The sequence below is a fragment of the Cervus canadensis genome, chromosome 7, assembly GCF_019320065.1.
Source record: "Cervus canadensis isolate Bull #8, Minnesota chromosome 7, ASM1932006v1, whole genome shotgun sequence".
NCBI classification, from domain to species: Eukaryota; Metazoa; Chordata; class Mammalia; order Artiodactyla; family Cervidae; genus Cervus; species Cervus canadensis.
The window spans coordinates 13,432,745-13,448,675 of NC_057392.1; the positions used below are offsets into that span (position 1 = coordinate 13,432,745).

The following is a 15,931-nucleotide window of genomic DNA, read 5'->3' on the forward strand; positions in this document are numbered from 1 at the left end:
CTTTAGACCCTTGGCTGTTGTAGCTGGTGAACACATTTGGGCTATACTGGAAGAAAATAATCCAGTCCACCAGTCCATGGAGTCAAAAAGACTTGGGTGCAGTCTTAAACTTCTACCACTTACTGTGACCTTGAACACTTCATTTAATTTCCCTAAGCCTCAGTTTTTACATCTGTAAAATGCAAATCAGTATTTGCCTTCCAGAGTTGTTTTCGATAACATATAGTTTCTCGGCATAAAGTATTTATTAAAGAAACCCTCTTTTACCTATTTTTTGAGATGTTAGGGTCTGCTCTGAGGCATCAGTCCCCAACATTTTTTGTCACTAGGGACCAGTTTACTAGAAGACAATTTTTCCCAGGACAGGGGGAGCTCGGCGGTTCAGGCGGCAACGCGAGAAACGGGAAGCGGCTCCGCTTCCACCACTAACCTCTCCTGGCCCTGGAGTTGCGAACTCCTGCTCTAAGATACCTCTGACCCGCCGCCCCAAAGCCCTAGCCCTCGGCGCTTGGCCAGTTTCCCGCAAAGGCAAGACCCGCCCTTCCAGCTCCTGAGCCGAAGCTTCTGCCACAGCCTTCCTGGAACACCTTGGCCTCCGGGTCGGAGCCAACCACCACCGCCGCTTTCTTTCGTCTCCGCCCTCCCCGCCCCGCCGCTGCAGCTGTGGTAGCGTCACTTCCGCCGGAAGGGGCGGGCGCGACCGCGCAGTTGGCGCGAAAGTCGGTTCGCGGTTCGGCAACTTCCGGGTCTGCGTTTGCTTTGGTTGGGGGCTCCGCCGGGTGCGGCGGGTGTGCGCCGGGCTGGCGCCCGACCCCAGCCGCAGTCCCGCGCGCCGCGCGGCCCCCCACTCGCCGCCCGGAGATCCCCAGGCTCCACTGAGGTGAGTAAAGCTCAGAGTGAGCACCCAGCTCCCTCCCCAACTCGCGGGGGTGGGAGGGGTCTTCGACGCCGCCTCTGGCCTTAGGGGCCCTGGATTCCGGACTTTGTAACCGGTCCCCGGACCGGTGGATGGGACACCGGAGAGCTAGTGACTGGGGCTGGACTGATAATCGGACTTTTCCCTGGCAGCTGGGAAGCGGGAGCATCTGGCCTTTTAGGGCCCTGACTTGGATGGCTGGCTTTCATGTTTATATTCAAAATTCGTTTACTGAGGGCTTAACCTATCTCGAGGGCCGCAGATGACCTCAGGGACCTATTCGTTCTGAGCATTCTCAAGCAAAATGAAATTGAATGACCATCGGCTTAGGAGACTTTAGAGCTCCAGAGCAAAGGTCCTCGATGAATTCAGTTTAGCAACATTAATTTCTTATTTTGATTTACGAAGATTGGTTGTTGTCATCTTTTCCCTTGATTTTGTTCACATTCCACTGTTTCTTACAAACCATAATGTACGAATTCATGGGCAAGAGCAGAATGTTTGTACTTCGGCATTCTTACCTGCGCAGAAAAGTAGGTGCTTTAAACATTTAACTTTATATGTAATGTGTTTTGCTCTTGTTAATGGTTCCTTTATTTTGGCAGTTCAGAAATGTCCAAAAATGAAAAAGAACCGTTTTTTGTGAAGTTTTTAAAGTCTTCAGACAATTCTGAATGTTTTTTTAAAGCTCTTGAGGTAAGACTACTTGACAATGTCTTGCTGTGAATTCATTTTCTTGTTTCTAGTGTTTTTGACTTAGGCCTTTTATGTCTTAGTCATGGTTATTTTATTTTCATAAGTTTTACTCTACATTTGTAGATATCTCATTGTTAACACACTTTTGATATTAGTATATCATGTATTTTGGGGAGCTTGAAATCTTTAATGACATTTATATTGAAAGTGATGGACATACTATTCTTAGAAATTAAGTAGTTTTCTTTTGTCTACTAACCATAGACCTTTGTGTGTTGAAAAAACTTGAGGCAGTCCTATATTGGTTACACTTCATTTTTTGTTTTTGTTGTTGTTAATTGTTAAAAGTATGTTTTATTATATAGTTTTATGTGGGAGGATGTAGGGGTAGTGAGTGTCTCCCCTAGTAGCATCACCATGGCCTGAGAAATTGGACCCCAACTCAGACTTATCAATTGGAATCTACTTTTTAACAAGATCTTATGTATTTAAGAAACACTTGTAGCAGGTTTGTCTTTAAAGTTCATTCATTCAGCAAATCTGATAAGCACTGTTCAAATACTTGGGATACACAGTGATGAGATGATGAGAGCAGGCAAAGATCCATACTTTCTCAGTTTACATTCTATTCTAGCTATAGGAAATAAACTAGTCAGATATATAAATGTGTAAACTATATAGTATGTTAAAGGTGCAAAGTGCTATGGGAGGAGAAATGTGAAACAAGTTAAAGCATTCCAGAAGATGTTAAGGAAGAAGGGAAGTTTACAGTTTATTTTAAATATAGTGTGATATTCTCTGTGGAGAAGTTGATATTTGCAGACACTTGAAGGAGGTGAGATAAATAGCCGTGTGAATATGTGGGGAAGGTTTCAGTTTCAGGCAGAGGAAATAATCATACACAGGCCCTGGGAAGGTGCTTGCAGTGTCTATCCTGCTTTATTGTGGCTGTAGTGTAGTGTGAACAGGAGATGTGGGATGAATGTTAAAGTTTGCTTCAGAGAGTAAGAAAGGACTTCAAAATTTGTTAAGGAAATATTTGAGTGCTTATTGGGAGCCAGGATCTGTTGCTAAACAAGATAGATCATGAAACTTTCATTCTTACAAGGGAGAGAGAGAAAAACAGTGTGTATGTATGTATATATATTATATATATTATATATGCTAGTATACATATTACTACATCTATGTTATTTTTCTTCATAAAATGGGGAAAGAATATTTTAGAGACATGTGACCAGGAAAAGCATCTCTGAGGAAGTGACATGTGAGCAGATGTGGTTGAAGTGAGATAAGTCAGGTGAAGTCCTGGGGGAAGAATATTCCAGGTAGTGGGAGGAAAAAGCAAAACCTCTAAATGAGGTCATGCTTAGCTTGTTCTAAGCCTGGAAAGAAAGCAGGAGTGGCTAGAGAAGAGTGAGTCAAAGGGATTAGAGGAAGAAGTAACAATATTGTAAAGTAATTAGCCTCCAACTAATAAAAATAAATGAAGAAAAAAAAAGAAGTAAGCATGGGGAGACAGAAACAGGCAAGGGCCAGACTCTGGTCTTGTAGGTGATTGTAAGAAATGAGGATTTTATTCTGAGTGTGGTGGGAAGCTGCTGGAAGTTTTGCGCAGAGTGACATGACCTGATTTGTATTGTTGAAAAAATTCGTAGCTGCTGTGTGGAGAATAGATTTAGGGCAAAGGATGAGAAGAAACCCCTTTGGAGACTCCTGCACAGGCCAAGTGAGAGATGATGGTTCCTTTTGATAGGAAGAAGGCTGGATTTGAGATAGATTTTGAAGATAAGAGTTCACAGGACATAAATACAGGTGAATAATTTCATATGCATTATTTTTTTCTTTCAGTCAATAAAAGAGTTCCAATCAAAAGAATATCTTCAGATTATTACAGAAGAAGAGGCATTGAAAATAAAGGAGAATGATAGATCACTGTATATCTGTGATCCCTTTAGTGGTGATGCCTTTGATCATCTCAAAAAGGTTTGCTAATTTCTAGTGTATTCTTTCAGGTAGTGTTTTTGGTTTGTTTTTGCTGCAATGGACATAAGTTCTTTACTGGTCATGATGTGTTTTGTAAATTATGACTTGAGAGGAATCTTTTGGTTTTGAAAGACCAGAATAGTATTTTTAAAGGGTAATTATGTTCCAGTAGGCTTTGGTTGGGCTTCCCTGGTGGCTCAGACAGTAAAGAATCCACCTGCTGTGCAGGAGATCTGGGTTTGATCCCTAGGTTGTGAAGATCCCATGCAGGAGGGCATGGCAACCCACTCCAGTATTCTTACCTGGAGAATCCCCATGGACAGAGGAGCCTGGCGGGCTACAGTCCATGGAGTCACAAAGAGTCAGATATGACTGAACGACTAAGCACAGCACAGAACAGACTTTGCTTAATATGTGATTTTTATATTTCAGGGAATTTAACCTCACTTAGTATAATTTAACCCTATAGTAGTGAAGTATTTTTTGATGAAGTTCTAATGTACTTAAACTCAGTTTGATTGTAGAGTAAGAAAAGACTTCCTTGTTTACTTACTGTCTTTACTGTGTGCTCTTGAATTTTAGTACCTGTGCTTTGTATAGGGTATGAAAAATTATATGCTAAAAGGAAGCATTTTGGGGATGACCATTGCTAATATACCATTGAGCCATCTTATTTCTTTTTGTTGATTCTAGAGTCTACTGACTCATTACTTTTTTGGTGTCTGGACAAGAGAGAAGCATTGAAATAAAAGTAAACTGGCTATAATTCCATCCAAATTACAAAGAAGTGACTCTTGTTTGAAGGAGAAGAAAATATAGAAGAGTAGCTAGATGCAGTACTATACAGTATATGAAAGGTCTGTGTCCATGTTTGCCAAAAGCATTATTGGTCTTACCCTCCTTTTGGAAATAACACCGCTCTTGAGATAGAATCAATAGCATTGAATACTCAGTTTTCTTATGACTGATCAAAAAGATAGAAATGAACATTTACCCTGTAGACATTTGCATCAGTTATGCTTTGGTAACTTAGGCAACTGTAGGCTTTTTAGTCTGGCCTGGATGTGCTGATGTTGAGCAAGATTGTTACTTCTCTCAGTTAGCAATGAAAGTGATACCTTAGGAGAAGTTTCTGTGGGCCTTCCTTGGAAAAACATTGAGTTGTGAGCAGTGTTTAAAAAGACAAATGTAGAAACTACCTAGGATTATGCTTTTTTGTAGCATAATAGGCATTTTACAGGGGAATTATTTGGGTTCTTACACTTAACTGCCTCATTGGCTGGGTGCTTCTTTTGAAAAGTAAAGGTAGATGTTTCCTACTTATTATGGCATAAGGCTGTTACTTGTATCCCCTATTGCTAAGATTGTGTTTGTTTCAGAGATTGAAATTTGAATGGCAATTTTGAGTGAGTATAACTTTTGGAGCTAATTTCTTTTGATAGCCTGCACTGTTTGATTTGCTTGTGTGTTAATGTGTGGTATGTCTGAGAAATTATATAACGTGTGTTTGTTTTTTTAACAATTTGGTGGGTTTTCTGCGGTGATCAACTTCTCTAAAGAATTGGTAAATACAGTATTACAAAATATAGTTTTCTAAAACTGGAAGTCTTTTCCTACTTAATAAACTTTCCTTGATTTTGTAGCTTGGTTGCAGAATTGTTGGTCCTCAAGTAGTCGTATTTTGTATGCACCACCAGCGATGTGTCCCAAGAGCTGAACATCCAGTTTATAACATGGTTATGTCTGATGTAATCGTGTCTTGTACAAGCCTGGAAAAAGACAAAAGGGTAAGTATTGCCATATTGAGTGAAATATCATGGTCAATATATATTTGCACATTTAATTTGTCACTGTGTAGGGGATGTTTTGAAAGACCTTGCATTTGGTGTTTATGACATGTAACAGAGTCTAGATGACATTGTATATCTTTTTTTTTTTTTTTAATTGGAGGCTCATTACTTTACAATATTGTAGTAGTATTTGCCATACATTGACCTGAGTCAGCCATGGGTGTACATGCATTTCCCATCCTGAACCCCCCTCCTCCTCCCTCCCCATCCCATCCCTCAGGGTCATCCCAGTGCACCAGCCCTGAGCACCCTGTCTCGTGCCTCAAACCTGGGCTGGCGATCTGTTTCACGTATGGTAATATACTGTTTCAATGCTATTCTCTCAAATCATCTCACCTTCGCCTTCTCCCACAGAGTCCAAAAGTCTGTTCTTTACATCTGTGTCTCTTTTGCTGTCTTGCATATAGGGTCATCATTACCATCTTTCTAAATTCCGTATATATGCATTAATATACTGTATCGGTGTTTTTCTTTCTGACTTACTTCACTCTGTATAATAGGCTCCAGTTTCATCCACCTCATTAGAACTGATTCAAATGCATTCTTTTAAAATCTGAGTAATATTCCATTGTGTATATGTACCACAGCTTTCTTATCCATTCATCTGCTGATGGACATCTAGGTTGCTTCCATGTCCTGGCTATTGTAAACAGTGCTGCAGTGAACATTGGGGTACACGTGTCTCTTTCAATTCTGGTTACCTCAGTGTGTATGCTCAACAGTGGGATTGCTGGGTTGTATGGCAGTTCTATTTCCAGTTTTTTAAGGAATCTCCACACTGTTCTCCATAGTGGCTGTACTAGTTTGCATTCCCACCAACAGTATAAGAGGGTTCCCTTTTCTCCACACCCTCTCCAGCATTTATTGTTTGTAGACTTTTGGATAGCAGCCATTCTGACCTTCCTGAGATGGTACCTCATAGTGGTTTTGATTTGCATTTCTCTGATAATGAGTGATGTTGAGCATCTTTTCATGTGTTTGTTAGCCATCTGTATGTCTTCTTTGGAGAAATGTCTGTTTAGTTCTTTGGCCCATTTTTTGATTGGGTCGTTTATTTTTCTGGAATTGAGCTGCAGGAGCTGCTTGTATATTTTTGAGATTAATTCTTTGTCAGTTGCTTCATTTGCTATTCTCCCATTCTGAAGGCTGTTTTTTCACCTTGCTTGTAGTTTCCTTTGTTGTGTAAAAGCTTAAGTTTAATTAGGTCCCATTTGTTTATTTTTGCTTTTATTTCCGTTACTCTGGGAGGTGGATCATAGAGGATCCTGCTGTGATTTATGTCAGAGTGTTTTGCCTATGTTTTCCTCTAGGAGTTTTATAGTTTCTGGTCTTACATTTAGATCTTTAATCCATTTTGAGTTTATTTTTGTGTATGGTGTTAGAAAGTGTTCTAGTTTCATTCCTTTACATGTAATTGACCAGTTTTCCCATACGTATACAATGGAGACTATCTTTTCTCCAATGTAGTGAGTGATTTATCTCTGGACTTTCTATTTTGTTCCATTGATCTATATTTCTGTCTTTGTGTCAGGACCATACTGTCTTGATGACGGTAGCTTTGTAGTATAGTCTGAACTCAGGCAAGTTAATTCCTCCAGTTCTGTTCTTCTTTCTCAAGATTGCTTTGGCTATTCGAGGTTTTTTTGTATTTCCATACAAATTTTGAAATTATTTGTTCTAGTTCTCTGAAAAATACCGTTGGTAGCTTGATAGCAATTACATTGAATCTATAGATTGCTTTGGGTAATACACTCATTTTCACTATTATTGATTCTTCTAATCCATGAACATGGTATACTTCTCCATCTATTTGTGTCATCTTTGATTTCTTTCATCAGTGTTTTATAGTTTTCTATATATAGGTCTTTTGTTTCTTTAGGTAGATTTATTCCTAAGTATTTTATTCTTTTGTTGCAATGGTGAATGGAATTGTTTCCTTAATTTCTCTTTCTGTTTTCTCATTGTTAGTATATAGGAATGCAGGGGATTTCAGTGTGTTAATTTTACATCCTCCAACTTTACTGTATTCATTGATTAGCTCTAGTAATTTTCTGGTGGGGCTTTTCTATGTAGAGGATCATGTCATCTTCAAACAGTGAGAGTTTTACTTCTTTTTCCAATCTGGATTCCTTTTATTCCTTTTTCTTCTCGATTGCTATGGCTAAAACTTCCAAAACCGTTGAATAGTAGTGGTGAGAGTGGACACCCTTGTCTCGTTCTTGACTTTAAGGGAAATGCTGTCAGTTTTTCACCATTGAGGGTAATGTTTGCTGTGGGCTTATCATATATGGCTTTTATTATGTTGAGATATGTTCCTTCTGGGCTTGCTTTCTGAAGCAAGCATAAATGGATATTGAATTTTGTCAAAGGCTTTCTCTTCAAAATTGAATGCAGTGGACTCTTTCATTGCAAACTGACTACTTAAAGTTTTTTGTTTTGATTTAAAAAGGAAACTCACTTTTTTCTCTGTATAATCAATGAGTTTGTCTTTGAGTCACTTTTTTCCACCATAGTTAATCTTTTAAAAAAGGATTCTGAGATTTACATTCATTTTTCATATATTCTATATGTAATTTGTGTATTTTTAAGTATGTGCATCAGTTCAGTTCAGTCACTCAGTTGTGTCCAACTCTTTGTGACCCCATGGACTGCAGCACACCAGGGCTCCCTGTCCATCACCAACTCCCGGTATTTACCCAAAACTCAAGTCCGTTGAATCGGTGATGCCATCCAACCATTTCATCCTCTGTTGTCCCCTTCTCCTTCTGCCTTCAATCTCTCCCAGCATCAGGGTCTTTTCAAATGAGTTAGCTCTTCGCATCAGGTGGCCAACGTATTGGAGTTTCAGCTTCAACATCAGTCCTTCATAGTATATTAAAGTATATAGTGTTCACTGTAGAAGCAAGATAATTAAATTCATGGAGTTGCAAAAGATAAACATAGGAAAATAATGTGCATAAAGGTAATTCTAAAATGTATACTTTATCTTCTAAAGAGTAACTTCATGAATATTTAACTTGTAGTGATGAGAAGTATTTGTGTGTTCAAGCTAACAACAACAAACAATGTTTATGGGACAGTGTATTTAAAAATGGAAGAAATATTGTTTGTTTCTGTATTAATAATTTTCTTTTGGGGCTACAGGAAGAAGTTCATAAATATGTACAAATGATGGGTGGACGCGTATACAGAGACCTTAACATATCAGTAACTCACCTTATTGCCGGAGAAGTTGGTAGTAAAAAATACTTAGTTGCTGCAAACCTAAAGAAACCTATTTTGCTTCCTTCTTGGATAAAAACACTTTGGGAGAAGTCACAGGAGAAGTAAGAGATATTTTAGATATTTTCTAGATTTGAATAAATGTTATCATTTTGGCATATTATGGGTTTTCATAGGGGAGTTTTTATGGTATCCCCTATGGATTTGTTATTTTGGGACAAAAATTGGATCATTACTCTTTTCTCTAATGAAAACAAAAGATAATCTATAAGTTCTTATTATCAAGATATAAGTTGTTAGGTAGACTGGGCTATGGACTTAGCATTAGCTACAAGATAAGAAATTCTTTGATAATAAAATTGTTTTCAGCAGTGAAGAATGATAGAATAGTTGAGAGAATCTGTGTGGCAACTGTAACTTTTATGTTGCATTAGCCTTCAATACCATGCCCTCATGTTAGGATGGAGAATAAATTTTAGCCACTTTGGTATTTGTATTTCCTCCCAAAAGGGACATATTTAAGGTTGAATGTAAACATATATAAGCCATTCACTGAGATGTAATTATTCAGTAAATGTTAATTTAACCCATTTTATGTACCTGTCCTGAGCTAGGCATTAGATATAACTGGAGAGCAAAACAAGACAGCATCCCTGGCCTCATAGAGCTTAGAGCCTATTTCAAAAGATAGAATTGAGTTTCCCTTAGAATTAGATTAACAACCAATAAGTATTTAGTTACCACTGTTTAAATTAAGTAGACATTTTCCAGTCTTCCTTTCAGCACCATCCAGCATATTTTAAACATGTCTCTATGTTGGCATCCCCATTCCTAGCCTGTTTGATCAGCACATCTGCCTACCAGGGCAGCAGAATGATGGTATTTTTGTTGGCATTCTGCTGAAAATCTTTGCTTATTATTTGTATAGTATAGCGAAAGGATTAAAAGTCTGTTTTTCTAGTAGGCAACCAAAGACCCTTTGAGTTTTTAGTTAGAAATTTAGACTTATAAGTTTGGAAAATGCACTTCTTTGACTGGCATGGATTTATAGTTACTGAAATATATATATATTTTCCCTTAAAACAGTTTTATTTGAAACTCTGAAGCATTAATTTTCTTAGAGACATGGTTTGAGCTAGATGAGCAGTTAATATAATTTTAAGTGTGCTTGTCAGTTTCCCTTAATATTGATTAAATTCCTAAAAAATGAAGAAAGCATTAGTGTTATTTCTGTTGTTTGTCATTCTTCAGATAAAATTTAAACTGTCTGGTGTTTTGATATCTTAATTTATGGGTTTTTGTGGTTTTTTTTTTTTTTTTTGGTTCATTTTCCCCAGGAAAATAGCTAGATATACTGATATAAACATGGAAGACTTCAAGTGTCCTATTTTTCTTGGTTGCATAATCTGTGTGACTGGCTTGTGTACCTTAGACAGGAAATCAGTTCAGCAGCTCACAGTAAAGCATGGAGGACAGTACATGGGACAATTGAAAATGAATGAGTGTACACATCTCATTGTGCAAGAACCAAAAGGTAAAACTGTTTCACAAATAGATGAATGCAATATTTTCTAGTATTCATCATTTTGAGATCATTCTAGAATACCTTTTACTTCTGATATTTCATAAACATGCACATTTCTTTTTTCTTGCAAAGATAGTTTTGTTTATAATCTAGAAAAATTACAGACTGGTCCAGATCATTGAATAAATATTAAAGAATAAGAATTTCCAGGGGTGTTTTATCTAAACTTATTGCCTGGTCTTTTGGGTTTTTTTCTTTTTTTTTTTAAGTCCCCACACAGCCACCCAGTACTCGAAAGATGAAAGATTTAGATGAGTTTAACACAAAAGCTGATATTTTTTTATCTAATGGTAATTTTAATAAAATAATTTTATTTATTTATTTATTTTTGGCTCTACTGGTTCTTTGTTGATGCACAGGCTTTTCTCGAGTTGCAGCAAGTAAGGGCTGCTTTCTAGTTGGAGGGGCTTCTCTAGTTAACTGGCATGGGGTCCACGGTATGTGGGCTTTAGTAGTTGCAGTTCCCGGGCTCTAGAGCATAGGCTTAATAGTTATGGTTCACAGGTTTAGTTGCTTCACAGCATGTGGGATCTTCCTGGACTAGGGATTGAACCTGTGTCTCCTGCATTGGCAGGTAGATTCTTCACCACGAGCCATCTGGAAAGCCCTCTAATAGTGAGTTTTAAAGGCTTGGCTTCATTTTTAATTGAATGAGTTAACCTTACTGAGTAAACTGCAAGTTTTAACTTGAAGATACACCTTGAAGAACATGGAACTGCTAAAAGAAAAATATATTACCAGGAAAAGGGGTTCCTTAAAATGCAATCAATTTTGGCATTCTATAACCATCATAACTATTCTGGAGAATATTTTTACCAGTTGTCTTAAAATATATAAAAGTTGATGAGAACAGAATTTTATTAACATTTTTACTGTCTCTTTTTACCTACACATAGACATCAGAGTTGTTTTTTTCTTCCTAGGTGTGATTGTGAACAACTTTAATGGGAAAAAAAATTGTTTTTATGTTTTATATTAGAAATATGTATTTTGAAACTACTTTCCAAAATGTTTTATTGTATCATGTCACCTTTGTTTCCATCTAAGCTTATTCATCCTCGTATATCTCTATAAATTATAAATATAGTTATCCCTTAACCCATATTCCTTATAGTATGAAACTGAGGGTCAGAATCTCCTGAGCAGTAAATGCTCTAGATAGAACGGCTTCTTCAGGGTGTCAGAGCAATTTAAATACTTGTATTAAGTAGGAGTTAAAGTATATATACACATAAATATATCTGTGTATATATACATAGTAATTAGTTTAAAATGAAAAGCATAAAACCACTTAATTCTGTGAGTTATCCACATGTTACAGATTAAGAAGCTGGTTTAAAGAATTTAAATGATCGAAGCTGTACTCAGAAATATTACTTCAGTTACCCCACTAATGCCTTCTGTCTGCAGTTTTGTAAAACATAAACCCCCTCACATAGCATGTGTATTTACACAACACACAGAAAATATAATTGGATAGTAACCTAATATATTGCCTTTTAATACACTGTATAGCATACTGTTTAAAAGTAAGAGTAATTGCTGGTAATTTTCATTTTGTTTCAGGTGAATTTTTTTCATAAGCTTTCATATAAATATTTCTGCAAAGATAGATTTTAATGGCTTGCATTTCTCTCTTTTTTATTTGACATGATAGGTCAAAAATATGAATGTGCCAAAAGATGGAATGTACACTGTGTGACCACACAATGGTTTTTTGACAGTGTTGAGAAAGGTTTTTGTCAGGATGAATCCGTGTACAAGACAGAGCCTAGATCAGAAACAAAGAGTATGCCTGATACTTCAACTCCTACTGGCCAGATCAACACAATTGACAGTAAGTCTCTTTGGGATTAAACAGTCATTTTTAAGACATTTTTCTGTGTAAGAATTGATTTGTTAATAGGATCGATGAGATACAGTAGGGAATTGTTATCTTTTCCTGCTTTGTTTCCAGGTATAATTTTATAATAAAACAACCAAATTATATTTAAAAAGTCCAGAACTTCTGCTATTTCATTTTCTAATGAATACCTACTTTCTATCATATCCTTATATAATGCACAAGATGGTTAAAGAAATTAAGAATATTAATAAAGACTTAAAATTAGAGAATTAAGTTTATAAAACTTGACTGGCATGTGGATATTAGTCGCATTTCTTTATTAGTTTGCCACAGTTGTTATAAATCATCTATATTCATATAAAATTTAAAAACCATTTCTGTTTTGGAAGTACCATATATACTTGTTGTTGGCAATATAACAAATGTTACCAATTTTTTTTCAAATATAACCTTCCTGGACCTTGAAGTCAGCAACTTCAGATTTTTATTGGAAGCCAGTCACTATTAAGAGAATATATTAAGTATATTTTCATTAAAATGAACCTTAATTAGATTCATTTTCCATTTTCATACTTGACCCCCAAGATTTCATTAAAACCATTTGAATTTTACTTTAGAAATTGTTCATGGCTCTTGTGGTATAAGAAAAGTTTATCTATAGGAAAATATGTAATCAGTTATTTTATTTCCATAAATTTATGCATCTTTGTTTTTAATATGTAGGTCGTACTCTTTCAGATGTCAGCCATATTTCCAACATCAATGCAAGCTGCGTAAATGAATCAATATGTAATTCAGTTAGTAGCAAACTGGAACCTACAATTGAAAATCTGGAAAATTTGGATATCAGTGCATTTCAGGCACCTGAAGATTTATTAGATGGTTGTCGGGTATGTCTTTATTATGCAAAGCACTAAGTGATAATACATGTTGGTACTTGTAGCTTCACTCTGAAGACCCTTCAGAGTTGGGCTTGCTCCTTACCTACAGAAGCCCACCACTCAAGCTAAGCAGATGCACTCATTAGGCCATGTTTGTCTTTTAGCTATTAGGGTCTCTTTGCGTGGGATGTACCTTCATTTGTCATCCATTAAAGTTCATATCATTTTTCAAATCTTCTTTGAACCCTCCTAACTGCCTTAATCTTCCCATGTACTGTGGGGTTTTTTTGACTGCATTGGGTCTTCATTGCTGTGCTCAGGCGTTCTCTGATTCTTCGAGCACGGGCTGTGCTTCATTGTAGCACAGCCCCTGTGGCACAGGGGTTCAGTGTTTGGGGTGAATAGAGTTGCTCACTCTGTGGCATGTGGATCTTTCTAGACCAGGGATCGAATCCCTGTCCCCTGCATTAGCAGTATGGATTCTTAACCACTGGACCCCCAGGGAAGTCCCATCTACTGTATTTTGAGATCATTTAGTTTCTGAACCACTTAATGGATTTTTATTTATAACTGTCATGTATTGTTTATAATAAGTGAGACACTGTGCTAATTATTTCATATACATGTTAGTATGTCGTATATAATCCCATATAATTCCCACAAATAACTCTAAAATGGATATTATTGAGGCTGAAACTCAGAGGATTAAAGTTCTTGTCCAGAATCTCACAGACAGTAAGTAACTAGCCATCTATTTCAAGCCTGTATTTCTAAAGATTAGGTATACCACTTTATTTAATATCTCTTGGGCTATTTAATTTTTTAGTGTCTTGAGTAACTGACTAATAAATGCCTTGATGGGAACATCATATATATCTTTTAGAACTAAATACTTAGTATATTTCTTGCTTGTAGAATGAATAGGTTATGCACTGATGTGCAGAGTAGCAAAGACTTAACTTTCTTTTTTTATTCTTCAGAATATTGGGCAAATTACTTTCCTTTCTATACTTTTAAAACTTAACAGTTTATTAATGGAATAGGAGGTGTCATGCAATCTTTTATCTACACTCTACTAATTGTGGATGTGACTTAATTATTCTTATAGGAAATGTATGATTACTCATTTTTGTTAAAATGTAATCTAGTGATGGAGGTTATTTAGTTTGGAATATAAATGCAGTTTGGAATAGATTAAGACATTTTTTAAAGATCCATTTCATAAAATAGAGATGAAGAAGATAAAATATAGTAATATTGATTGAATTGGTTTCAGTTCAGTTCAGTTGCTCAGTCATGTTCGACTCTCTGTGTCCCCATGGACCGCAAAATGCCAGGCCTCCCTGTCCATCACCAACTCCTGGAGTTTACCCAAACTCATGTCCATTGAGTCAGTGATGCCATCCAGTCATCTCATCGTCTGTCATCCCCTTCTCCTCCTGCCTTCAATCTTTCCCAGCATCAGGGTCTTTTCCACTGTGTCAGCTCTTCACATCAGGTGGCCAAAGTTTTGGAGTTTCAGCTTCAACATCAGTTCTTCCAGTGAACACTCAGGACTGATCTCTTTAGGATGGACTGGTTGGATCTCCTTGAAGTCCAAAGGACTCTCAAAAGTCTTCTCCAACACCACATTTCAAAAGCATCAATTCTTTGGCGCTCAGCTTTCTTTATACTCCAACTCTCACATCCATACATGACTACTGGAAAAACCATAGCCTTGACTAGACAGACCTTTGTTGACAAAGTGATGTCTCTACTTTTTAATATGCTGTCTAGGTTGGTCATAACTTTACTTCCAAGGAGTAAGCGTCTTTTAATTTCATGGCTGCAGTCACCATCTGCAGTGATTTTGGAGCCCCCAAAAATAAAGTCTGACACTGTTTCCCCATCTATTTGCCATGAAGGGGTGGAAACGGATGCCATGATCTTAGTTTTCTGAATGTTGAGCTTTAAGCCAACTTTTTCACTCTCCTCTTTCACTTTCATTAAGAGGCTCTTCAGTTCTTCTCTTTCTGCCATAAGGGTGGTGTCATCTGCATATCTGAGGTTATTGATATTTCTCCTGGCAATCTTGATTCCAGGTTGTGTTTCATACAGCCCAGTGTGAAAGTGCTGCAGTCGATATGTACTCTGTCATGATGTACTCTGCATATAAGTTAAATAAGCAAAATACAGCCTTGATGTACTCCCTTTTCCTGTTTGGAAGCAGTCTGTTTTTCCATGTCCAGTTCTAACTTGCTTCCTGACCTGCATACAGGTTTCTCAAGAGGCAGGTCAGATTGTCTGGTATTCCCATCTCTTTTAGAATTTTCCGCAGTTTATTGTGATCCACACAGTCAAAGGCTTTGGCATAGTCAATAAAACAGAAATAGATGTTTTTCTGGAACTCTCTTGCTTTTTCGATGATCGAGCATGTGTTGGCAATTTGATCTCTGGTTCCTCTGCCTTTTCTAAAACCAGCTTGAACATCAGGAAGTTCACGGTTCACATATTGTTGAAGCCTGGCTTGGAGAATTTTGAGCATTACTTTGCTAGCGTGTGAGATGAGTGCAATTGTGTGGTAGTTTGAGCATTCTTTGGAATTGCCTTTCTTTGGGATTAGAATGAAAACTGACCTTTTCCAGTCCTGTGGACACTGCTGAGTTTTCCAAATTTGCTGGCATATCGACTGCAGCACTTTCACAGCATCGTCTTTCAGGATTTGAAATAGCTCAACTGGAATTCCATCACCTCCACTTGCTTTGATCGTAGTGATGCTTTCTAAGGCCCACTTGACTTCACATTCCAGGATGTTTGGCTCTAGGTGGGTGGTCACACCATCATGATTATCTGGGTTGTGAAGATCTTTTTTGTACTGTTCTTCTGTGTATTCTTGCTACCTCTTCTTAATATCTTCTGCTTCTGTTAGGTCCATACCATTTCTGTCCTTTATTGTGCCCATCTTTGCAT

The 15,931-nt window shown here is 37.3% G+C and overlaps 1 protein-coding gene across 3 annotated transcripts in view; it reads left to right on the plus strand.

The window, feature by feature from the left end:
- Nucleotides 1-711: 711 nt before the first annotated feature.
- The window catches only part of TOPBP1 (DNA topoisomerase II binding protein 1), a 72,803-nt gene continuing 57,583 nt past the window's right edge, over nt 712-15,931 (plus strand). Inside the window, exons 1-8 of one of the 3 annotated variants that reach the window (XM_043474378.1) lie at nt 712-880; nt 1,522-1,612; nt 3,464-3,598; nt 5,242-5,385; nt 8,593-8,774; nt 10,008-10,204; nt 11,913-12,092; nt 12,825-12,991. In XM_043474378.1, coding sequence (XP_043330313.1) covers nt 1,529-1,612; nt 3,464-3,598; nt 5,242-5,385; nt 8,593-8,774; nt 10,008-10,204; nt 11,913-12,092; nt 12,825-12,991 — 1,089 coding nt within the window. In that variant the 5' untranslated portion in view covers nt 712-880; nt 1,522-1,528. Of the gene's footprint in view, nt 881-1,521; nt 1,613-3,463; nt 3,599-4,291; nt 4,456-5,241; nt 5,386-8,592; nt 8,775-10,007; nt 10,205-11,912; nt 12,093-12,824; nt 12,992-15,931 lie in introns of those variants that run through there. The other 2 variants (XM_043474379.1, XM_043474380.1) reach the window with 2 other exon arrangements.